At 38.8% G+C, this 21,959-nt stretch overlaps 2 protein-coding genes across 2 annotated transcripts in view; one reads left to right on the top strand and one right to left on the bottom strand.

The window, feature by feature from the left end:
* The first annotated feature begins 1,376 nt into the window (after positions 1–1,376).
* On the top strand, positions 1,377–9,350 carry LOC140240826 (26S proteasome non-ATPase regulatory subunit 5-like). Its single transcript, XM_072320595.1, has 6 exons — positions 1,377–1,567; positions 3,114–3,258; positions 4,288–4,530; positions 5,094–5,535; positions 5,674–5,783; positions 6,978–9,350. The coding sequence occupies exons 1-6, from the start codon at positions 1,377–1,379 to the stop codon at positions 7,374–7,376; spliced, it is 1,530 nt and encodes a 509-aa protein (XP_072176696.1). The 3' UTR covers positions 7,377–9,350.
* Positions 9,351–10,222: 872 nt separating this feature from the next.
* LOC140240345 (nucleoporin NUP188-like) overlaps positions 10,223–21,959 on the bottom strand; it is a 71,234-nt gene continuing 59,497 nt past the window's right edge. The window contains exons 40-50 of the mRNA XM_072320109.1: positions 21,108–21,254; positions 19,661–19,729; positions 17,561–17,671; positions 16,757–16,900; positions 16,127–16,339; positions 15,569–15,714; positions 14,776–14,854; positions 14,066–14,197; positions 13,405–13,478; positions 12,792–12,921; positions 10,223–12,171 (exon numbers count right to left, since the gene is read on the bottom strand). Coding sequence (XP_072176210.1) covers positions 11,950–12,171; positions 12,792–12,921; positions 13,405–13,478; positions 14,066–14,197; positions 14,776–14,854; positions 15,569–15,714; positions 16,127–16,339; positions 16,757–16,900; positions 17,561–17,671; positions 19,661–19,729; positions 21,108–21,254 — 1,467 coding nt within the window. The 3' untranslated portion in view covers positions 10,223–11,949. The remainder of the gene's footprint in view (positions 12,172–12,791; positions 12,922–13,404; positions 13,479–14,065; positions 14,198–14,775; positions 14,855–15,568; positions 15,715–16,126; positions 16,340–16,756; positions 16,901–17,560; positions 17,672–19,660; positions 19,730–21,107; positions 21,255–21,959) is intronic.

Genomic DNA, 21,959 nt, shown 5'->3' on the forward strand with positions numbered 1-21,959 from the left:
GAAGGTTCGTTATTCCGGAGATTCGTTGATCCGAAAGTGAAATTCGGAATAACGAACCTTCGGAATAACGAATCTTCGGACTAAAGAGCCTTCGGAATAACGAGCTGTAACCATATATATATATATATAGATTACAGCATGTTTATAAGCCTTATGACTACCAATAATTTACATTAAAATATTTTGCAAAAATTAGCTAGATTTTGATGTTACCCACCATTTTGAATTTTTTGGGGGGATGCTGGGGTGAACTGGGACAGCATCACTGTCCCACTTCTCCCTGTATTCAAAGTTATGATAAAAATATCAAAGATTCTGTTATTATTTTCTTTAAAATCTGGATGCTTTGTGAAGACCTAATGGAACTGTCTCTGATGGACCATAATGGATATAATATTACGTTTTCATAATTTGCGATGAAACTCTTCATGAGGGACTGTGTGAATATTCAAACACACACACTAATTAGGGCCTACGCACGCTGTACACACACACACACACGCACACACACACACACGAACACACAAACACAGAACCTGTTCACCAAACAATCAACCACACAACAAACATGCAACAAAAAGAGAGAGAGTGAAAAAAAAGAGGGGAAAAAAAAAACCACACACACAAATATATGGTAGCAATAGATGTGGAGTAAGAAGGATGGATCGATATCTGTTTCGAGACGACTAGGTGGCCTAGGAAGAGCCAGGTCCAGGTGATGCTGTAATTCAGCCTAATTTTCTCCGCTAGCGATTATTAGTATTTGTATAGTTTGCACTAATTAGTAATTTGCGTTAGTTTGCATGAATTAGTAGTTTGCATTAAGTTTGCATTAGTTTGCGTCAGTTCGCATTAGTTTGCATTAGTTTGCGTCAATTAGTAGGACCGATAGGAGGAAATTCATCAAATCATAATTTTTGTCCCACTTCTCGATCCCTACTCTCCTAGCTCTCAAGATAGGGCTCAAACCAAGGAGCTATTACACACTGTGTGTAATAGCTCCTTGCTCAAACAAAGATGTTGATTCAAAGGGCAGCGGAATGTGTTTGGTGTGTGTGTGTGTGTGTGTGTGTGTGTGGGGGGGGGGGGGGTTAGGGTTAGGGGGGGGGGGGGGTCCGCCTGCCGGCGCGGCCGGGTGGGGTCAAGGGTACACGTTAATTACCCCTCCCTCCCTCCCCCACCCCCAAGTCCCGTCGTTTATATTTTGTTTGTGTTGTTGATGATCATGTTTTGTTTTGTCTTTGCTTTTAGCTTGCGTTGATGCCAAGCTGACTTTCAAAGAGAAGGGGGGGGGGGGCCGGGGGCCCCCTGGGGGGGGGGGGGGGCGCAAAAAGAAATAAAACAAAGAAAAGAAAAAGCAATATCATCGTGTGAAGATGGCAGTGCGGACGCAGTCAGCGGACAAGATTAACACTCTTTTGCAGAATTTGAACAATGGTTCGGACCTTTTGACTACCCTCGAGGGTATCAAGGTGGTTTTGCAATCAACTCATCCGTCAGAACTGAAGGAGTTACTGAAAAATGTCTCTTTTGATCCTGTGTTTTCCTGTCTTAATTCCACAAATAGGTGAGGACTGGTTGGGTACGGCGACTGCTCTTCAGCTTGCGTCAGTCCCATGCACGCTTTCTTGCGCTGTATGATGGTTTGGAGCGATACTATGGTCTGGTGATATGTCAGTAGGGCCTAAAAGAAACTAACGCGTTTTACGCAGCGCGCAGGTAGAGTCGCGGCACCAGGTTGCTGCAGGGGTCCAATTTGCGGCACCCCTAGGAATATCTAAATTTAACCATATCTTCAAAAGTAAAAGGGTATTTTTTTTTTCTAATTGTTTTATTTGAAGAGCAACTGATGACTGAAGAGCTTTTAGGCCTACCTTTCTTTTGATAGTGTATACCAGAATCATGAAAAAATTCGGATGATGGCCTTCATACTACACCGTCTGTGTCACACTGTCACTGTTTTTAAGTATGGCTTTCTTAACAAAACGTTACAATTTTGTTCTGTTGCTAGGCAACCACCATCATTCCTTGTTTGTAACTTTTTACAAAATCTTACTATGAAAAGTGGCCTGGCATGGTATGGTAAGGATTCCTCGTGTAACTAAAATTCATTTCCTTTGTCAGTGTTGAGGATTGCAACAGTGACCAAAATGTCGGGGATGGGTCCGGTAATTGTCCACCATACAAAATTGTGATGCAGTGTCAAGACGCCTTTGTACCTCTGTCAATAAAAAAAATAAATAAATAAATAATTATTATTTAATTTCTGTTGCCCGTTTTACCAGAATACTACTAAATACCCTTGAAAAGGCCTTAACCTGCCACAAACTGGGTCCGCTACTTTAGTCTAGTAAGTAGTACGAGTACTAGACCTCTATATCCGAATTGGCGATGCCCTGATGGCACTGAAATTACGTTTTATACTAAGTGTTCTGTTGCCTAGATAGTTATTCCCGATTTTTCAAATTAAACTTTAATTTTACTAAATAAACATTGTTATTAAGGCATGGTCATGATTGATAAATGATGGAGGCATGATAATGATTCAGACCCAAGTAAGGGGTCATGGAAGAAATCTAGACTAGAGGGGGGTCAGTCTATATGTTTATTTTTTTGTTTGTGTGTGTTGTTGTTGTGTTTTTTTTTTTTTTTTTTTTTTTTTTTGGGGGGGGGGGGGGCAAGCTTGCCAAGGCCAAAGGGTCAATGGTCAATTTCTGCAAGCATCTGATGATACTTGAGTGCAATGGTTTGATTATAGATTCTACGACATGTTGAGCCAAAGTTGTTTGGTGCAGTGGCATCTTTTACTTTAGACTAGAATCTGAACATGTCATACCAAAATTACAAATCTGTAACCTATAGAGACTGTCAATAAAGTGGTACTTTCTTCTTTGAGGTCATACCTGCATGTGCATGACCCTTTATGCATATTAAAATGCCTGGATTGCTGGCTGATGACTGACAAGAGAGGGGGCATTGTCAAAGGCTTTGTTGAAATGAATGAAGAAAGATATTGCTCTGTGCAAGAAAGGAACAACAATTGAAAAGTTTTGATTGTCTAATTCACCCACATTTTAAATTATGATACTTGTTCGTTTGTTCTTTTGAAACAGAGAGGAACTAGAGCTTAGTAGAGATATTTTGGGCAGGCTTTTGGAAAACATTGATGTAGATGTCGTACTAGCCCAGTTCCATGATGAGCTCTGTATGGGCCTTGGACACCCACAGAGTGACATTAGAGCACTCTGTCTCAAGCAGGTCAGTGGTGAATTCATGTGTTAGACTTTACTGTGTGATTTGATTTTCCATGAGGGCAGTATTTGTTGACATTTTTGCATTCTTATGAATTCCCATCTCCAGCTCCACAACTTTGGTCAGCCCACCTATTGGGTTTGATTGAGTGGATTGCTCATTGGTGACACACGTTAGGGGGGATCAGAAAGCATGATATACAGACAATATTACTCTTCATAAATTTGCTAAATTCCTTCAGGTACCCACTGCAATTACTGCTTTGCTTGGATTAATACTTTGTGACAGTGCCATTTAAAGGGGAAGGCTAGTAACTGATCAGTGGGAATCAGTGGAAATGCTGGGAGATGATTGTTCCAATTCTTATGGGATTCATTCAAGAGTTCATTGTATATCTATTGTTGTGTGAAAATGATTTGCTTCAGAATGGTCTCATATTCAAGTAATGTGCAGTTTAATGCTTCCAGGTTAGCATCCCTGGTCAGTGACGGAGCATTAATCTGCACATTACTTGAATATGAGACCGTTCTGAAGCAAATCATTTTCACACAACAATAGATATACAATGAACTCTTGAATGAATCCCATAAGGATTGGAACAATCATCTCTCAGCATTTCCACTGATTCCCACGGATCAGTTACTAGCCTTCCCCTTTAATCACTTGTTTTGTTTGTGTGTGTTTCGTTTTAAATTATTTTCCATGCGACTACTGTAAAGGAACTAGTAAACGTTTTCACAAGCAAGCTACAATAGTTTGACTGCTTTATGTCTCCTCCAAAGTTCCCTCTTCAGTTGCTGTGGTATTCCAAGAATATGTGTTTCGTGATTGTAAAGGGTAATGAAGTACTTAGTAAATCAACTTGATATCAAGTGAGTACAGTTGGATACATATTTAGTTAATTAGTATCTCTAATGGATTATAGAGATGCACTCTTTTTGTATTATGCAAGTGTTACGCCTTCTACATGTAGAAATTCTGTCATTTGTTTAAATTTTTTTTTTCTTGAAAAAAATAATGATTTGCTATGTTTAGATCAAACGAGCTGCTGAGGAGCCCTCTGGGCTGATGACCCTGCTTGCAAATCCAGACCTCATCTGCCTCATCATCTCCAGGGTTGGCGATGATAGTCTGGCTGTTGCCAAGGTAGCTATCGCTGTGCTGCAGAATGTGGGATCAACTGCCAATGGTCAGGAGCTACTCTTAGCGGGTCAGCCACTGAAGGATTTACAGAAGACTGCGGAAAAGAGTGAAACCATTCGCTACCGAGTCTTTGAGGTGAGATTCTAGACAGGCAGCAATGTTTGATTCAATATTTTATGTAATACTGCTATCGGCATTTGTGAATGTGAAATTATAAATTCTTCACTTAAGTGGAAAACTGCTTCTTCAACTATCTAAACTTCCTACATACTGTGGGTGTGTTATGTACCTTAACCTGGTATAGAACCATTAAGTAAATTTAAGTTTGATAGTATGCTACACAGTTGGTATGCCATTTTATAGTGGAGAAATAATAACAGACCAAAACATTGAATTTTCATGTAGTTCGAAGCTGTTTGAAACAAATTAAAGAGAAATGCATTAAGCACCACACCAATATACCAGTTCACAGTTTTAAGTTGTGAAAATCTGTTTGATATTTGTCAGACCTGCTACTGGGAAGATATGATCATATGGCAGTTTGTAGCTCTGGATTTTCTGTGCTGTTTAAAAGGAGCCATATAAGGTGTAGAAGGATTACTTTTGAATAAATGTTCCCCAAATTCCTGAACACGTGTAGGAATTTGTAGATTATGATAGGAGTAGTAGATTATCAGAATCTGTTTTGTCATGTACAGATTGTGACAAGCATCGCTTCATCTTCTCCTGCTGGCCTTGAACATGTCTCCTCATCCAGTCTTCTCCAAGCTCTCCTTGAGGATCTAGACACAGATGATGACCTCATTCAGCTCAATGCCATTGAGATGCTGACTAATATGGCCACCTCCCAGCATGCAATGCTCTTCCTCGACCAGCGAGGGGTGATGGGGAGGCTTGAGAACCTTCTAATTGGTGCCCAGGCCGATCCGTCTCAAGATTTTCTGATCCCCTCCATTATCAAATTCTTTGGGAGCATGGCTCACTTCGACCCAAAAGCGATCATAGAGAAACATGGAGCTTTCCTCCAGGTGACCTTTGACCTTTTGCCCAGTAATGACCCATCACTTGTTGGAATCGCTGTGGAGACCATTGGCTTCATTGGGAAGTCAGCAGATGGGAAGCAGACACTAAATAAACAAGGTAAACACAGATTGCCCAGAAGTCTGAATTATGCTAACATTCCAATTGACTGCACATTCTGTTTATTGATGCAGATTGTAAGTAACACTTTTGCTGTGTTTCGTCTTTGTTAAAGTTGTGTCTTCTTTCATACTAAAGGTCAACGAATGATTGATGCAATGAAACACATTGGACGCTTGTTGGTTCAGCCCCCACAAAAGACCAGAGTCCGTGCCCTGTCAGCTATGCAGGATCTTTTCACTCTCCAGGTAAGTGTAGGTTTACATGAAAACATGTAATATTACCTCTTTTCTCCCCTATCCTTGTCTTCTGATCCATAGAAAGGAATGAGGACATTCAACTGTGAATATTATTTATTTTAGAAGCAGTCGTTAAAAGGCTTTTTTGAATAAATTGCTCTGTGCATTCAACATGCTGCTGTAAGTAAATCCATCAATGATTGTCATGAACTACTCAAGAATTGTCTCGACTAGATCATGAAGCTTCTATTAATAATGTTTGAGGGTTGTTTTTTTTTTTTCTAATCACAAAAGCAGCCTGCACAGCTGGATTTAAATTACACCCACATTCAATAGCAAGAATTAGAATAGTGCCTGCAATGCAAAGCCAAGGACTTCTACATTTAACATTATGCAAAATGTGAGCTGCTTTCATTAAACTGCTTCCTGATCAAGGTTATATAAATAAGAAAAGGACAAGAAATGAATCTAACAAATCAAAATACAAGGAATAGTTGTTTCATTTGTTTTCATACAGACAAAAAGTCAGTATTAAATGAATGAAAGAGATTAGTAATTCAGAAGGGTGATATCTTTTATCTCTATTGTTACCCTCTGTACCTGCGCAAATACATTTGTAGGATCGCTGATCTACATTAAAAAAAAAAAAAAAAAAAAAAAAAAAAAACATGTCGGAAAAAGAACTACTATGACTCAAATATGTCATCTACAGTAGATCACAAGTTTAAATCCCATTGGTTCCTTTTTGCAACATATTTGCTAGAATGTAGATTAACAGCTGTGATCTTACAAATACATTTGTACAGAGGGTGACAAAAAGTATTGTTGGTCATGATCACATCTGCTAATTAGATACAGTAATCATGAAACAGTGTAGTGATGTTACCTCACCAATTACCTTGGACTTGCACCCAAATTTTACAAAATTGATTCCTCTTAAATATAGGAGAAATGAAAGAGAGTAATATGTCACATCAACCTGTTCAAGAATACTAGTGAATGAGCAATGACTAAAATAGGATGAGGTTATGGTGTTAGATTATTAGTAGAGAAACGATTTTTACCAGTAAGTGATTAACTACTACCTTCTTATGTGTATGAATGCTCATGTAAATTTGGGTTTATCTCTGTATACAAAGTATTTCACTGTTTGTTTGTTTTTTCAAATGGGTTGTTAAAAATACCATGGATTTCTTGGTGTAGGTGGAGGAACAGACAGATGATATCCTCAGTACTCAGGAGGAATGCTTTACAAACCTTGCCTCAAAGCCATGGGACCTGCTCCTGTCTCTATGCAAGCAGCCATTCACTGAGATCCGCTGCAATGCCCTGCTCATCCTGCGGGCCCTAGTCAACCAACCCTGGGCTGCTAGATGCCTCAGGCAGGAGCCAGGCTTCCTGGAGTATCTCCTGGACCGTTCCACCGAGCCAGACAAGGAAGGCAAGGAAGTCAAGTTTGAAGTGGTGAAAGCTCTCTCAGAGGCCGTCCACACAGAAGAGATTTTTGGTCGCCCTGCCCTCTTGAGACTGAAGGGATACGTGCGAGAAGGACCATTCTTTATCCAGGTCCAGTCCGAGGTAGCCATGGAGGGAGCATCATGAAATTACTGTGCTTGCAAAGGAACAATTATTGACCCAGTGGAAAATGCTGCTGGTACCATGAGTTTTAAGTTTTCTGGAATTGTAACTGAAAGACCTAATGTCTGCTTTTTGAAAACATGAAGTTTGGATGGTTGCTTAAGGTGAAATGAGTACTTATAACATGCAGCCATCTCTGCAACAGTATTGTTATGAGGCATACGCATTGTATCATGTGCATGGTAGAGCTTTCTGTGTAAACACTAATGGCTGGTAGTCAGAAATACAAGTAGGTGTATAGCTGACTTAAGCAGTACATGTACAGGTGAACCTTGTTAAACTATACACTTAAACCAGATTTCTTTATTGCAAAAAGATTATCTTGTTACAGAGTTTGCAACATGCATGTCTATGCACAATTTACGTCATATAACGAGCTAATTTGGGCAAACCATGGTAATGATTTTTCAATGGTAAAATAGTAATTCTTTCCCTTAATTTTTTTTTTTACAAGATTTAAGAAATAAAAGGGGGAGGGGATGATCAGGTTCTGAATACATGCTACAAGGACTCACAACCAGGTACACATCTTGTACACATTAGTGTGCTCATTTTAAAAGCTAGAGGCAACACTCGATGTGTGGTGTACTGTGCAAGGCCTGAAGTTCTCTCTCCTATACAGTACAGTGTACAGTACAGTGTACAGTGCACTCCCGTTATAACGAAATGCTCGGGACCGGCAGTTTCCTTTCATTATAACGAAATTTCGTTATAACTGAACAAATACAATATATAACGAAAACAAGGAAACCACGTATATATATCATATTCAGTTTGCTGAATACTCATTATACACTGAAAAGCTATGTGAAATGTGATGGGATAGCTGTATTACAATAATAAACGCAAGTTCCCCTCAGAAACTGTGCGTGACACAAGGAGCATACACACAGTGGTGAGAAGCTTTCACCCATGCAGAAACGCTATATATGCTTGTTCCGCTATGTATTTTCGAAAGCAATTCGCATTTTGTTATAACGGAGCACATTTCTTTTGTTTTTCTGTGTCTGTGGCGCTCGGAAAAGACTTCGTTATAACGGAAATTTCGCTATAACCGTGTTCGTTATAAGCGAATTTTGTACCATAGACTTTAATGGTGATAATTTTGGGACCAGAAGATTTACTTCGTTATAACGAATTTCGTTATAACCGTGTTCGTTGTAACGGGAGTGCACTGTACTATGGTTCAATTTATGCTCATGGCTGTAGGAAAGGGTGTGACTAATTATTTGACTATGATCAGCAGATGCCTCTGTTCTTGGCATTGATGGAAGGAATCCATAGAACCCTTTTTGGCAAGAAAATGGTCTATACACTACAGTGATTTCCTGCTGTGGCAGAAATGCGGGTACAGTGTATAAGCTTAAATGTGGCATTGGCTATGCCTACTTTAGAATGATTGATATAGACACTGCCATTTGTCTTCTGTTTTTTTTTTGGGGGGGGGGTGGGGGAGGGGGGTGTTAACCTCATCATATATGACACTCACACAGTAAGCAGTGTAAATTTTACTTCACTGGTGGCTTTGAGAATCAACCAATCATCTGAGGAATCAATGCTGGTGGAATAACAGTTTTAAATGGCAATGATTTTTTTTTTTTTTTTTTTTTTTTTTTTTTAAGGGAATCACTTGTACTATTTGCATTGTATTTACTTTCAAACTGTTTGATTATGGTAATGAGCAAAAATATTTGGAATACGCTCTGTGCTGTTTGAATGATACCAATGAAGGAAAGTTACGACAAACATTGTTGTATTCAGTTTTACTTTATATTTGAAGTGTGAAACAAACATGTTGATAAAAAAAAAGAGGGGAAAACAATATCATGTGGCATATTAAGTCATTGCAAGCATCTGTTCAGTTTCCCAAACATTGGTACCGTATTGTGTTGATTTGGCCTACACATTAAATGTCATTGTTGGACATGTTTTCAAGTATTTTGTCTGATTTTGAGTCTTATGCTGGGTGTACATTAATATATAATGTGCTAGTAGTTTTTCTCTTAACTTTTATCAAGAACCTTAGGGGCCCCGACGCTCAACGGAGCTTCAAGATATGATAACTTCAACTTTGATAGAACCTGTCTGTGGTTCATCTGGATAATTTGTTTGGCACTAAACTCACTTCATCTCCAGGAGTCCCATTAACAGTTATTATTCTTCATCCGTACTGGTGTCTACAGACAGAGCAATTCATCCATACAGCTGTACTCCAGTGTACTCGGAGAAAAGGATACCTTGCATGAAATTCAGTGTTTGGGTCCTTGTGAACCCAGTCCCATGTCCCTGATATGGACTACCTGGTACATGTATCCTTAGACCCAAGTGTGCATTCTGCGTCACCACATCTTACCATGAACATACAATCTACGGTTTATATGTATATTTTAGTGTGTGTGTGTGTGTGTGTGTGTGTGCATTTTCAACTGGGGGTATTGTAGTGTTTCACTCTCGGCAACCGGGGATACATTTTACACCAGGCATACGCCCATTTGCTCAAAATATATTGTATTTAAAACAAATGAAATGTTGTGTATGCACCAATACGCTTCTTGAAGCATTTTTTTTTTACTACCTTAAATGAATTTAAATATTTTTATATAGTTTTGAATTTCAATTATTCAATGAATCGGAACAAAGAAAAAGAATATTTGCGAAACAAAAGAAAACTGAATATGAGCGGTTACCTTGAGCAAACAATCATATCCCCAGTTGAAGCACCTTACAAGAATGTGTGTGTCTGCTGTAGACCAAGCAACCATTTTCTAACCTTTGACAACTGTTCTAGTAATGAGTCTCCATCCAACTAATCACTATGCACTCTGCAGTATGTTTTATTTCAAAATCATAACACAACATAAACTCATGTGTACAGTTCACATAACACTTAACAAACAAAACGCATAAGCAATCTTTACAGCAAGAGCCCTTATCTAAACTTTTAAGAAAAAAAAAAATCACATGCAAGGTACTTTCAAAATAACATTTTATCTTTACACAGAATATATAATACTTTGCCTTTTAAAAATTGTGTCAGTGTGCAGCAGAAAGCACATTATGTTGCAGTAACTCTCACTCCCATATCCTCAGACGAGGAAAAACTTTAAAGTACAGGAGAGGAAACAGAGACTTGAAATTTAGACTTGATTTCCGTGAAAACTACTATGAAGTTGGAATAGCTGACCGGAAACCGTCAAACACTGCATCACGTTTTTCTCTCTAAGAAAGGCCTCTATTTTCTTATCTTTGCATGAACATAACTCTTACATAAAAATCCATAAATAGAATCTATTGGTCCTTTTTCATAAAATATTTTGGACAATTTTAATCAGTGACCAGCAGGTTACAATTTCATTGTGTGCAATTCCCGTTTCATGGCTCATGGTCATATACAAAAGCACATCAACGAAACAGTAAATGGTGATGAAGGGCAATTAAAGGTGTTGCAATTATAGGCCTTGCATTGATGATGCAGCTATGACATCGTCATGTCTATCGACCTGCATTCTAAAAGGCTCTTTACCTGTATTTAATATACATGTTCTATTCTTTCGAATTTCAAATAAAAACCCATCAGTTACAGGCACTAATGCAGAAATTAACTCCTGTAGCAATTACTTTAGTAATTTAAACTGACATTACAAAAGAAGCATATTATAATGTGATATGACTAAACCCTACTCTTTATAACGTGTACTGCACATGATTTTTATGTCCATCAATCCCCGTGTGATTCTATGCAATAAGATAGCTTTATCAGCACATGTACGTGCTTTTGCACCACTCACATTTCTCCAAAACGTACTTCATGCAGTGAAGAAACAGCAGTGTTTGCTACTTGACAAGGAATTCCACTTCCTGAAACGGACCAAAAAACAGCATGACAAAATGCATTCTAGACTATCTCTTTATGGATATGGAAAGATGTGTGTGTCTGCTCACAGGTGTACATCAGATGCACAAATACATGTCCCTGCACATTATGGGAATGTAATGGCCTGTTCATTTATACACGTACAATCCATGCATTCAATGTAGCGCATACTTGTTGTGAACTAGGAATATTCAGAGAGACAGTGGCAGTGTGTACTGAATTGATGATTACAAACACTGTATGAAACATGTCACACTGTTGTGTGCAGAGGCCATATGTACCTTGGTATACAGTGTGTAGTACCTCACAAACACAGTACAGGGCATCCCAAGAGCGGGCTGTCCTAAGCCAGCACTGCTGGTAATTGAATCTTTAAATGCTTTCAGTAAACATCAGCTTGTAAAAAAAAGACCCCATATCTTCTGTTTCAGCCATCTGCATATCAAGCTCAAGCACATAAGTATATCATTGACATCAAACAACACAATGAATACAGGACTTCATTACCATGTTTGATCAAGGAGTTACTTCTTTCATGTGACTTCAGGAGGAGAAAGTTCACCTGTGGTTGTAAAATTCTCCAATATTTCTTAATTTTGTAGAAGGACACTTAGGATTTCCAAGCCCCATTGGGACACAAGTTTGTTAGTCTCCTGCTTAGGCCTATTTGATCAGCTGCTGCACAAAGACTTGGACCACCTTGAAGAAGAGCTGTTCCTTAGCCTCTGTGAAAGCTGCATTCAAGGACGCCTTGCTCAGGCTCCCTGTTGCTGACCCTGTGGCCAGACGGGCTGACAATCCCCCTGCTGTACCAGGACTGGCATCAGATGGGGACCCAAGCTTACCCCGACGGAAGTATCGCTGCAGGCTTGTCAGGAATGTGTTCTAAAATTTAACAACGATATGAAACAGCACTCAATTAGATATTCAACTTTCCATATACATATATACATATACATATACATATACAATAAATGACACTTATCATAAAGTGGTCTCCATGTTAAAAGATAAACATATATCATTACTGATCAATCATCAATAACATGTAGGACTCAAACAGTCTTGCAAATATATGCTGTAAAGTAAGAAAGTATTTGGATCTCAATGTCAGTATATAGTTGTCCAGAATCTTAGATACAAATCTATACTATTGTGCATAAGTATGGAGCATAGGAAGCTACCATCTCTCAAGACCCAAGTTTTTGCACAGACTTGCTGCAGACTTTATATTTACTTTATTTTATCATGTATTTTCCATTTGTCTTTTCATTTTTTCAATGAATCAAGAAACTAGAGTAGTAAATCGATTGAAACAGGAGCAACAGATAAACAACATTTCAGAAGTTGTATTTAGTCTCAATAGCAGAGGAGAGAAAACTTCTATCAGTTCTCACAAATTTCCTCTGGAAGAGAAACATTCAAATACTAGCCAGGCAAAACAGTTCTTACTGAACTTCTACAACATGGTACTATCTAAAGATATGGCTGGAACAGTGACATACCAGTTCTGAGCCCAGTTCTCTCTTCAGTAGCTGTCTGTCTCTAGGAGGAATGGATGGGTCACGAAATATCCGCATCCCTTGAGCCATGATTAGCAGGACTGCATTCTCAAGGACAAACAGCAGTGATGACCTGGCACCACACACAGGGAAAACATCACATTATTCGAATCTGTCATGATATCAATGAATTTCATTTACAACTTTCCTGTAGACGACTTGGAAAATTGTGCATTCATGTATGTGAGTATCGATATTCATGTTTACTTATTTTTTTTTCTTCTCAAGTTTACTAACTTTTCTGTGTAACACACACTGAAATAGAAATAGCATATTTAACTGTGATATACCCCGTACAAGTTACAAGGCAACATTTTTATTCAATTCTCTGTTGTTCATGTCCAACTGTGTTTATAACCCATGAGGATGATAACGATGATGATGACTATGACATTACAAATTGTTGAAGAAAAAAGCACCAATGATTATACAAAGAGGAATATTTTCTGGCCTAACCTTGAAGGAAGAAAGTCTTCAAGACAGAAATATTCATTAAAGCTAGATCCTTAAAACATTTTGTAACAAATGAGTAGCAAGTGCACATCATCTTTATTACCTTTGAATACCCTTGTCAGGTGAGGATGAAGTTTTCTGTTCTGTCACCTTCATTGGCGTTTTGGAGACATCCAGCTGGAAAATATCAAATTATGTTAGTTGTGATTACTTCCATGCAGACCCTTATAGTAGAGTGTTTTTCTTTTCCATGGTGCAGATTCCAAACAGGTTTTGTGTTTTATCAATGATGACAAAATGCTTTTCAATTTAAAGATCATCAATTTCCTGTGAAAATCTTGACACCACATTATCACTGATCTAAGCACTGTCTAGAAGTGTGCAGCAATATTTACATTTCTTGTTCAAGGTTAACAAATACTACTCAAAACAGACAGATGATATGATGGAAAATGGTCACAAAATTGGCAGAGCATAATTTCTAGATGATAAATATGTTCTCTGTTGTGTAAGAAATATAGTTAGAGCCTTGGACAAAATTCAGTTAAGACTTGAAGTAACATTCTGGCAAAGTTGTTCTCTGTATTTCATAGATGTGGAAATAATAGAATCTGAGCCTGACCATTGCACCACGACAACACAAATTTCTTTGATGAATTTGTGAAATTTCTAGGTACAGAGAGGGCACATGGTGGAAGGATGACTGGAGAAGCCAAACACACAACCTTCGGACATTCCTTCACTGAGGAGGCATACAGACACACCTTGGGTAACATCTGCAGGCACCAGTTGATACAGGAGAGAAGTGTTCCAAAAGAAGCAGGGGTTTTTTGGTCCAGGGAGGGTGTGCTGAATCCGAGGCTGTATAACACGGGATACTCTGTCACATCTAGGCTCTGCATATGCATACATGGGAAAAACGAAACACAGCATACATTTGAATTCTTAATTACAATGAGGTCTGACATTACACATCATTTACAGCTGCAGACATCGACCTACACAAGCATCTGTAACACCTGCACCAAGAATAAAATTTGTAACTTCAGACCATTCACCTTCACACTGTCTTTGAAGACACAAATTTTTAAGTGTTAAATTTCAACAGCATGTTGTCATCATTCACAAGATGATTAGACATTCAGACAACATCTATTAAGAAAGTATCTGAGATGCATTACCTGCCTTAGTTATGGACTGCTTTACTTTCAAATATAACACTGGAAGAGTGATTTGCTGTGTTTGTTCGTTGTTGTTGTTTTTATACCAGAAATAGATAACAAAATTGCTTACTGTTCAATTATCTCAGAAGTTTGCTTTACAAGAAATACTAAACATAATTTTTATGCATGCTGATTCCAGCTGAAAGTCTGGAGAATCATTTTGATATTGGCATTAAAAAAGAAGAAAAAAAAATGTCTCCATAGAGAAGTACATAGTGTAGTTCTACTTGTCAGCTGTGAAGAAACCTGACCTGATTGAGTAGGGTCTCCAGGAGGTCTGGGCTGAAGAGACGGAGAGCAGAAAGGGTGTGGCTCAGGATGGTGACCAGACTGGTGGAAAATCAAAAAAAAAAAAATCCTGTCATATTTCCAGTCATGCTTCAAGAGATGACTCATGGTTATGGCATTCATCACTGGTCGCATACCTGTGGACTATTCTATCTGTATGAGCTGGTTCCATGACATTTGCTCCTGCAACAATTGTTCCCATGAAATATCTGCATGCTAAGCCAAACATAAAACCTTCCAACAAACATTCTCTAACCCTAATCCTAATCCTCACATCACACTAAACCCTAAACCCATCACAACCCTAACCTAAATGTTTGAAGAAAATAAGACCAGAGCAATTGTCGCAAGAGCAAATGTTGTGTCACTGTATGAGCTACATTTGGAAAATTACATCAAATATGTCACACAAAGATGAGAAGTTAGAATAACTTCATGCAATGTGAGCTATACAAATTGGATTGCCGTCAGCTAGGAATGACAAAGACGACTGCATAAGTTGTCAGGTGCTGAGAAGTGTAAATATATTACTATCATTGTTGATAGAAATGAAGCTTGATGACCAATCAAATGAGGGACACTATCTCCTGCAGAGGAATGGTTCATAAATCACTTACCAGTAGTACAGAGAGGACTATTTCACTGTCATTTATTGTAATATAAAACATGCAAGTCTATCAAAAATAAAGCTATTACAGTTACTAAACTGCATAATGTATTGATAATAAAGAGTGGTGATATTGGTGGGTGTGGTACCTTGTCTGCACCTGCTGGGTTTGACTGTCCACACTGGAATCCACTTGCTCAGTAGAGATCTGATGCTGGAGAAGGCGACGAGATGTGGAGTGGGTCAGCTGACTTAGCTCTTGGCTCTGACTCAACTCTTTGCCTTTTGTCCTCATCTATGGGAAGGGGGGGGGGGGAACCAAAGACAACCACAAAACTCTCAACATTACCAGTCACCACTACCACTTAACATTACCACTAATACCATTGTGCTCATTATGTAAAACACATGGTATGAGTACAAAGTTTGACATTAGAGCATTTCAGAATTAATCATGTCTAGTCCAGATAGTGTAGTATGACAGCATCATCTAAACAATTGCACAAAATCTTTTTTAGTCTAGCAGGACTAGTATGGCCAGGTGTCACACACACTTTGATTTGATTTGAAAGATAATGTTCATGTAGATATTTAAGAAATAGTATTGATCGTCCTTCAGCATGTATGCATAATGCATTATGGGCAAATACGTCTCAGATGAGAGTGATGTTGAAATCTTGAAAGGCTTGTATGTATTTGACTCAAACCTCCATCATGTGCTGCAGCAGTCTGGGTCTGATAAGAAGAGCCACAATGCTCCGAGTCAGCCTGGCCATGGTCTCCTGCACAGCTCCTAGCTCTTTACTCATGTGGAAGCGCCACTGAGGAACATGGTGGGCCAGCTGGTAGATGAGCGTTGTACTGGCCAGTGCCTCCGTCAGGTTCAGAGGACCAGGGAGAAGGTACAGTGACTCCAGGCACTGGAAAAACATGGGAAGATCAAAAAGACCTTCACTCAACACTGTGTGTATTCATTGCATGTTAGGTTATAATACTTCTGCTCAGCTTTGAAATACACAAGAACTATGTATTGCACTGAAATGCGGGTACAACCATCAATAATTCCTCACTCAAGACTAGAGCTCAATTCATATATTTCCTGCACAGCACCTGGAGCTAAATCACACCTCACAGTTGCTTTGTAATCATCACAAGCAATAATACCCATACATGTATGTCCTTCTAAAAATATTTTCACTTCATATGCATGAAAATTTACGATTTACATTCTGCCCATTTCTAAATTCCACTGTTTCCAGGAGATTGCCACTCCATTTCACTAGTTACTACACATAGCACAGAAGTGATAATCTGATTTCATCATTTTCTAACCTTACCTCCATTATCCGAACACGATGCACCCCAAAGAAGTTGAGGGCATCAGGAAGGAAAGCATGACTCAGGGTGGCAAGCAAGGTGGTTGTCACGGTAATAGATTCCACATACACATCCAGCCATGTTGTAATATCTGTCTCTGTGTCCTGAAAATGCATAGATAATGGAATATGTCTAATCCTTCCAAACATGTCAACTACTGATTTCTGCATTTGACACAGCACAAATGCAGCCAACAAAGATGTTGAAAAGGTTCCAATTTCACATATCCAGTGTAGCTGGACTATTGTTGTATCTGCTAAATGAGACCTTTTCAAAAGGAGAATCGATGTAAACCTAAAACATTCAGAAGCACCATATAGCAAATTTCTAAATATTTTCAAGGCTTATACCTACATACAGGTAGATTCTAGTATAGGACTGCAAAATTGCCAAATTTGGACAATGCCTTTAAATATGAAAATAATATGTAATGATTAAGTACATCCTGAACAGGCAAATGATGGCAAAATGCATCTATTGGTTGAAATGCTAAACAGAATTAACACAGTAAAATATTTTCTTGAAGTAAATGACCATGATGGCCAATACACAGCTTTATGCACTGTGAAATTTGACTTTCTATGATGCTTTGAATGAGGTAGAATCTACCAGAACCCAAATCCAAAAACTTAAATCTTGTCATACCATGAGCTAGTAAACTTCCTAGCTGAATAGTTAAGAACAGTTTGCAGGCCATGACTTGGGTATCTATAGTAGGGTCTACTAAAATTGAAACTTGTCCCAAAGAAACAACAGATTCTCACCCTAGTATTTTTCTTCCATGTATTGTGCTGCTTAGAATCGTCTTCATAGAGCCTGACTAGTGACAGACAGGTATGTTCCACAAAGCCTGTCATACGCACAGCTTCAGCTGCCTGTTGGTAAAGACATTCATTACCAAGAGATTCAAAAAGTTAGTGGGATACCAGAACATCTGAGTCTGTTTTCATATGAAGTTGAGAGCAACCTTGATATCAATTTGGGCCACCGACAATAGGTGATATCAAGGCGATATCAAGTGATATCGTTCGATACCTCCGATATCGAACCTCTCAGGCTGGGACAGTAACTTCCGGTTATTGATTTGCGTGTGTGCTTTTCTATAGGCGAACTTACAAGCTTTGTTTTGGATCCAAAGAAATATATTTGTTTTGACTTTAGTTTGTTTATTTCCCGAATATAACTATCCATTACACCATGGGGTTTTTCTGTGAGGCAGCAGAGTGTACTTCTGATGATGCTAAAACGAAAAAACTGGACAAATATCCGTGCTCCGAGCAGTAGAGGTGCACCACATGCACAGGCCGCGTATATTTTTTCCGTACTTGGAAACGCTATGGGCCTACTCTCTGTGTACACATGAAACGTATTTATTACTATACATATTATTATTATTGTGTGTATCGCGTGTGCATGCAGCACACGCCCGATGCTACTAGTACGTGTGTATGTGTGTGTGTGTGTGTTGTGCATGTACAAACGTTCGTGCGTACACATGTCACCACTGCACTCACGAGGCTCGTCCGATCAGTGAACAACTAACTGCAGGAAACTGAACTGTCGCTTGCGATAGCTCTACAACTCACATCACATTGCACACACATAGAACTCTGTACACTGGATACAATCACGCTCACATATCACGTACGTCTAATTGACTAATCAGTTTGAAAATGCAAAACTATGTGTACTGTAGACTCTACTGAAATGCGATCTACTATTATTAGTTTACATGTGGCTTGGTAACGATCTTATCGTTGTATTTCGAAAGTGCACTCACGATGCTCGAGTCACTGGCAGCACTGAGAAGTCGATTGTGAATACATGTCCGCTTCATAGCCAAGTACGAAGTAGGCCTACTGTGGTAGCAATGTATTTACGAATACTAGTACCCGCTCGACAAAAAGGGCGTGCAAAAGATTTCGGAAGAGCTCTTATTTGGCTATTTATGCATGTATGAATAGTGGTAAAGGTTGTAGCTTGTAAAGTTGTACATTTCACGCAAGCTGCGTGTGTACCTGCTCTCCACAGTCGACTGCATTTTCTTCGAACCATGCTCGCCATGCCGCGGCGCCGGCTGCCTCGGCTGACAATCACGATGCACGATGAATACTGTCCCATAGCGTTTCCATGTACGGAAAAAATGTTTGCCGGTTGCTCATCGAGCTAGCTCGCAAGCATGAAAATGGAAGTTACTGTCCCAGCCTGAGAGGTTTGATATCGGTATCGGTATGCGATATGGAGAATTGCTTTGTAAACCATGCAGGAAACACGAGCCCACTAAGCATATGGGATCTACATGTAAATAGCCAACTGGATTGTTCAAATTTTTGCTTGATTTTCAAATGATGAAGGTCTACAGGACTAAAGCAAAAGACAAAGGCTATGTACATTTTCATAATGTATTGCAATAGCATACAAACACAGGGCAGAAGTTGAAGAGTTCCATTTCTTCTGTCAAATGTTAGGACACTAAATTCTCTCACACTGAAAACTACATTGTACAACTGGCTACAAAACAGCAATGGGGGTAATGGTCTATTTTGTCAAATGAGGTGCCTCTGAAAAAACAAGTGACATTTGCTATGACTTCATGCAATTCACTAGTTGTGTTCTTGGTTGATGATAATACACAGTACTGTTGTGGCTATCGGGAACTAATCATCATCATACCCCTCATTCTTCATTCAGGTTTTTGGTATTGCATCCTACTTAGTGATGAATCACAAGTGAATAAGCTATATGACAAAAAACAGGCTAATTGTTATTTGTGTATATATCTTGTATGTAACGCTGGTAGAAGGCACACTTCAACATTCATATTTGTGGACAATAAAACATTCAATTCAATTCCATTAAACTACCTGAGGTACAGCAGCCAAGTCTTTCAGGACAGTCATCACTGCCTCTACATAGTGTAATCCCTTCTGGCTCTGAGAGATAAAGAGATGAGAGTCATTCCCAATAAAACAATATAGTGTCTGACATTATGCAGATAATGGAATGAGGAACACGCTTTTCATCATGCAACGGAATGATATCCGTAGGATAAAGAATAAATAAATCAAAATCAACATATCAATATTCATGTAAAATCAAACACCAAATTAACATTTCTTTGGCATTACCACCATCTTTTATGACTGCAATCTTTGCTATCATCACTAGCTATGTTGCATATCAAATATAAGTTATACCAGTCATTTCATTATCTTCTCTTGTGCAATCTTAACCCTATTCTAACTGGGCTATTTGAGACCAAGTTTTTACTGAGGGGGGGTCAATTTGACCCCCCTTCAGATCTCGGCCTCCGATCGTGCGATCGCCGCGAAATTTTGCCTGAAGATAGAGCTGGATGTAAACTACAAGATAACATGGTCACACAATAGAAGAATATTGCCTTTCTATTTTTAATAAATTAATTCTGCAAATTTGTGCATGAAATCATATTTTCACCTATAACTCCATTAAAAAGACTGGAGGATTGCTAAATTTTTGTGTCAGAATTCCTCCAGACACATCAAACAATTTTCTTGAAAAAAATTAGCACAATCAAAATCAATTTCTTTTGTTTTTTATTGTTTTGTTAATTTCTTATGTATTTTATTGTTTTTTCGACCTTTTGTTTTCTATTGTTTTTTTTGCCAAAATTTGTTGCAGGCACTTTTTCAGGCTTATCTACACTAGAATTGATTAATTTCAATGGTTAAAAGTTGAAATAATCTAATTTATATCAATTAAACCAAAAAACACAATTTGCATTGGATTTGCACTCGATATCATGAATTTGAGCTGTTTTTTGGTTGACATGCATATGCAAAACATTACGTAACTTCAAAACGGTGTACCCGGACGTCGCAAATTTGGTCTCAAAATATGCGGGAGACTTCAATGAAAAAAGTCGTGAAACGACGCGGCAAAATCTTTGCGTGTTGCGAAATCGTGGCGCGAAACGTTGAGGGGGGGGGGTCAATTTGACCCCCCCCCCCCCCCCAGTTAGAATAGGGTTAAACCCCTCTCTCTCTCCTCCTTGGACATGTCCTCCACATCCTTTCAACCTCTCTCTCATCCTTATTATCTTTACCATCTTCATTTTCCCAGTTAACCTCCTTTTTTCAAATCATCATCTTATCTCAAGACCCATAATCATGATAACCAGTGCAAGAAGTATCTTTATATTCCCCTTTTCATCTATTCACCCTGCTGCTCTTCCACATCACATGAACCTTTCCTTTCTTATCATTATCACCATCACCATGGTAACATCAGGGCCACCCTCTATCCTCTATCTCCTCTGCACCATCAACCAACCTGTAAGCATGCCTGTAGGGTGCTGAGAAGGAGAGAGACCACACTGTGTTCCCTGAGAAGTGGCATCCATTTCTGTGTTTGTTCAGACTGCACTAGAAGTAGTTCATCCAGGAGGTAGGCAGCTACAACAGGCAGCTGGATCTGGGGCTGGGATGTCATTAGCCACAATCATATCACAACATGTCTCTCTGCCCAATCTTGGGACATCACATCTACTTTCTCGCAATGAAAACTATGTGAATAGAAACTACATATCAAACGTAACAGTCCCACTTGACTTTAGATACTTTTCTTCTCTCACTGTCATGTGTTAATTCTTGACTATTTGTTCCCAGAATATAAGTGACTGGACATGACTGCATTGGATTGTCACAATTATCACATGCTTTGAATGAAATATGGCAGCCTCATAATTGCAAGAAAATTTGCAACATGATTATCTTGAAATCTTTATGATCAATAAAGGCAAAACTGGGAATATAACAAACAAAGGCAAATCACCATAAGGTTGACAGAGGGTAATAGGTTGCATGCATTTCATGCTACTACCCTTTTCCTTTCAATAGCTTTTATTGTTCTGGATGAAGCTAAAGAGATAAAAAGGACTTTCAAGCTGTCAGCTGGCACAACAGAGCATTGATTTTCTGGTCCAAACTTGATGCAATGCCTTTCTGACAGCAGCATAACAGCACAGGCTTTAAGAGGTTATCAACATTAAGCAGTCAGTACAATGATGTACACTCACTAGTGAACAGTTCTAACAAAATGGAAACTTCTGTAAAACTCATCACAGTTAAGAAATAAGACAACAGGGCAACACATCATGTACTGTCTGTAAAATTTTCACTCCCA

The sequence above is a fragment of the Diadema setosum genome, chromosome 17, assembly GCF_964275005.1.
Source record: "Diadema setosum chromosome 17, eeDiaSeto1, whole genome shotgun sequence".
NCBI classification, from domain to species: domain Eukaryota; kingdom Metazoa; phylum Echinodermata; class Echinoidea; order Diadematoida; family Diadematidae; genus Diadema; species Diadema setosum.

Excerpts from the sequence above, each read along its gene's own strand:
- LOC140240826 (XM_072320595.1), top strand. The coding sequence starts at position 1,377 with ATGGCAGTGCGGACGCAGTCAGCGGACAAGATTAACACTCTTTTGCAG. Across the intron at positions 1,568-3,113 it reads TGTCTTAATTCCACAAATAG|AGAGGAACTAGAGCTTAGTA; the intron begins GTGAGGACTGGT and ends CTTTTGAAACAG. Across the intron at positions 5,536-5,673 it reads GCAGACACTAAATAAACAAG|GTCAACGAATGATTGATGCA; the intron begins GTAAACACAGAT and ends TTCATACTAAAG.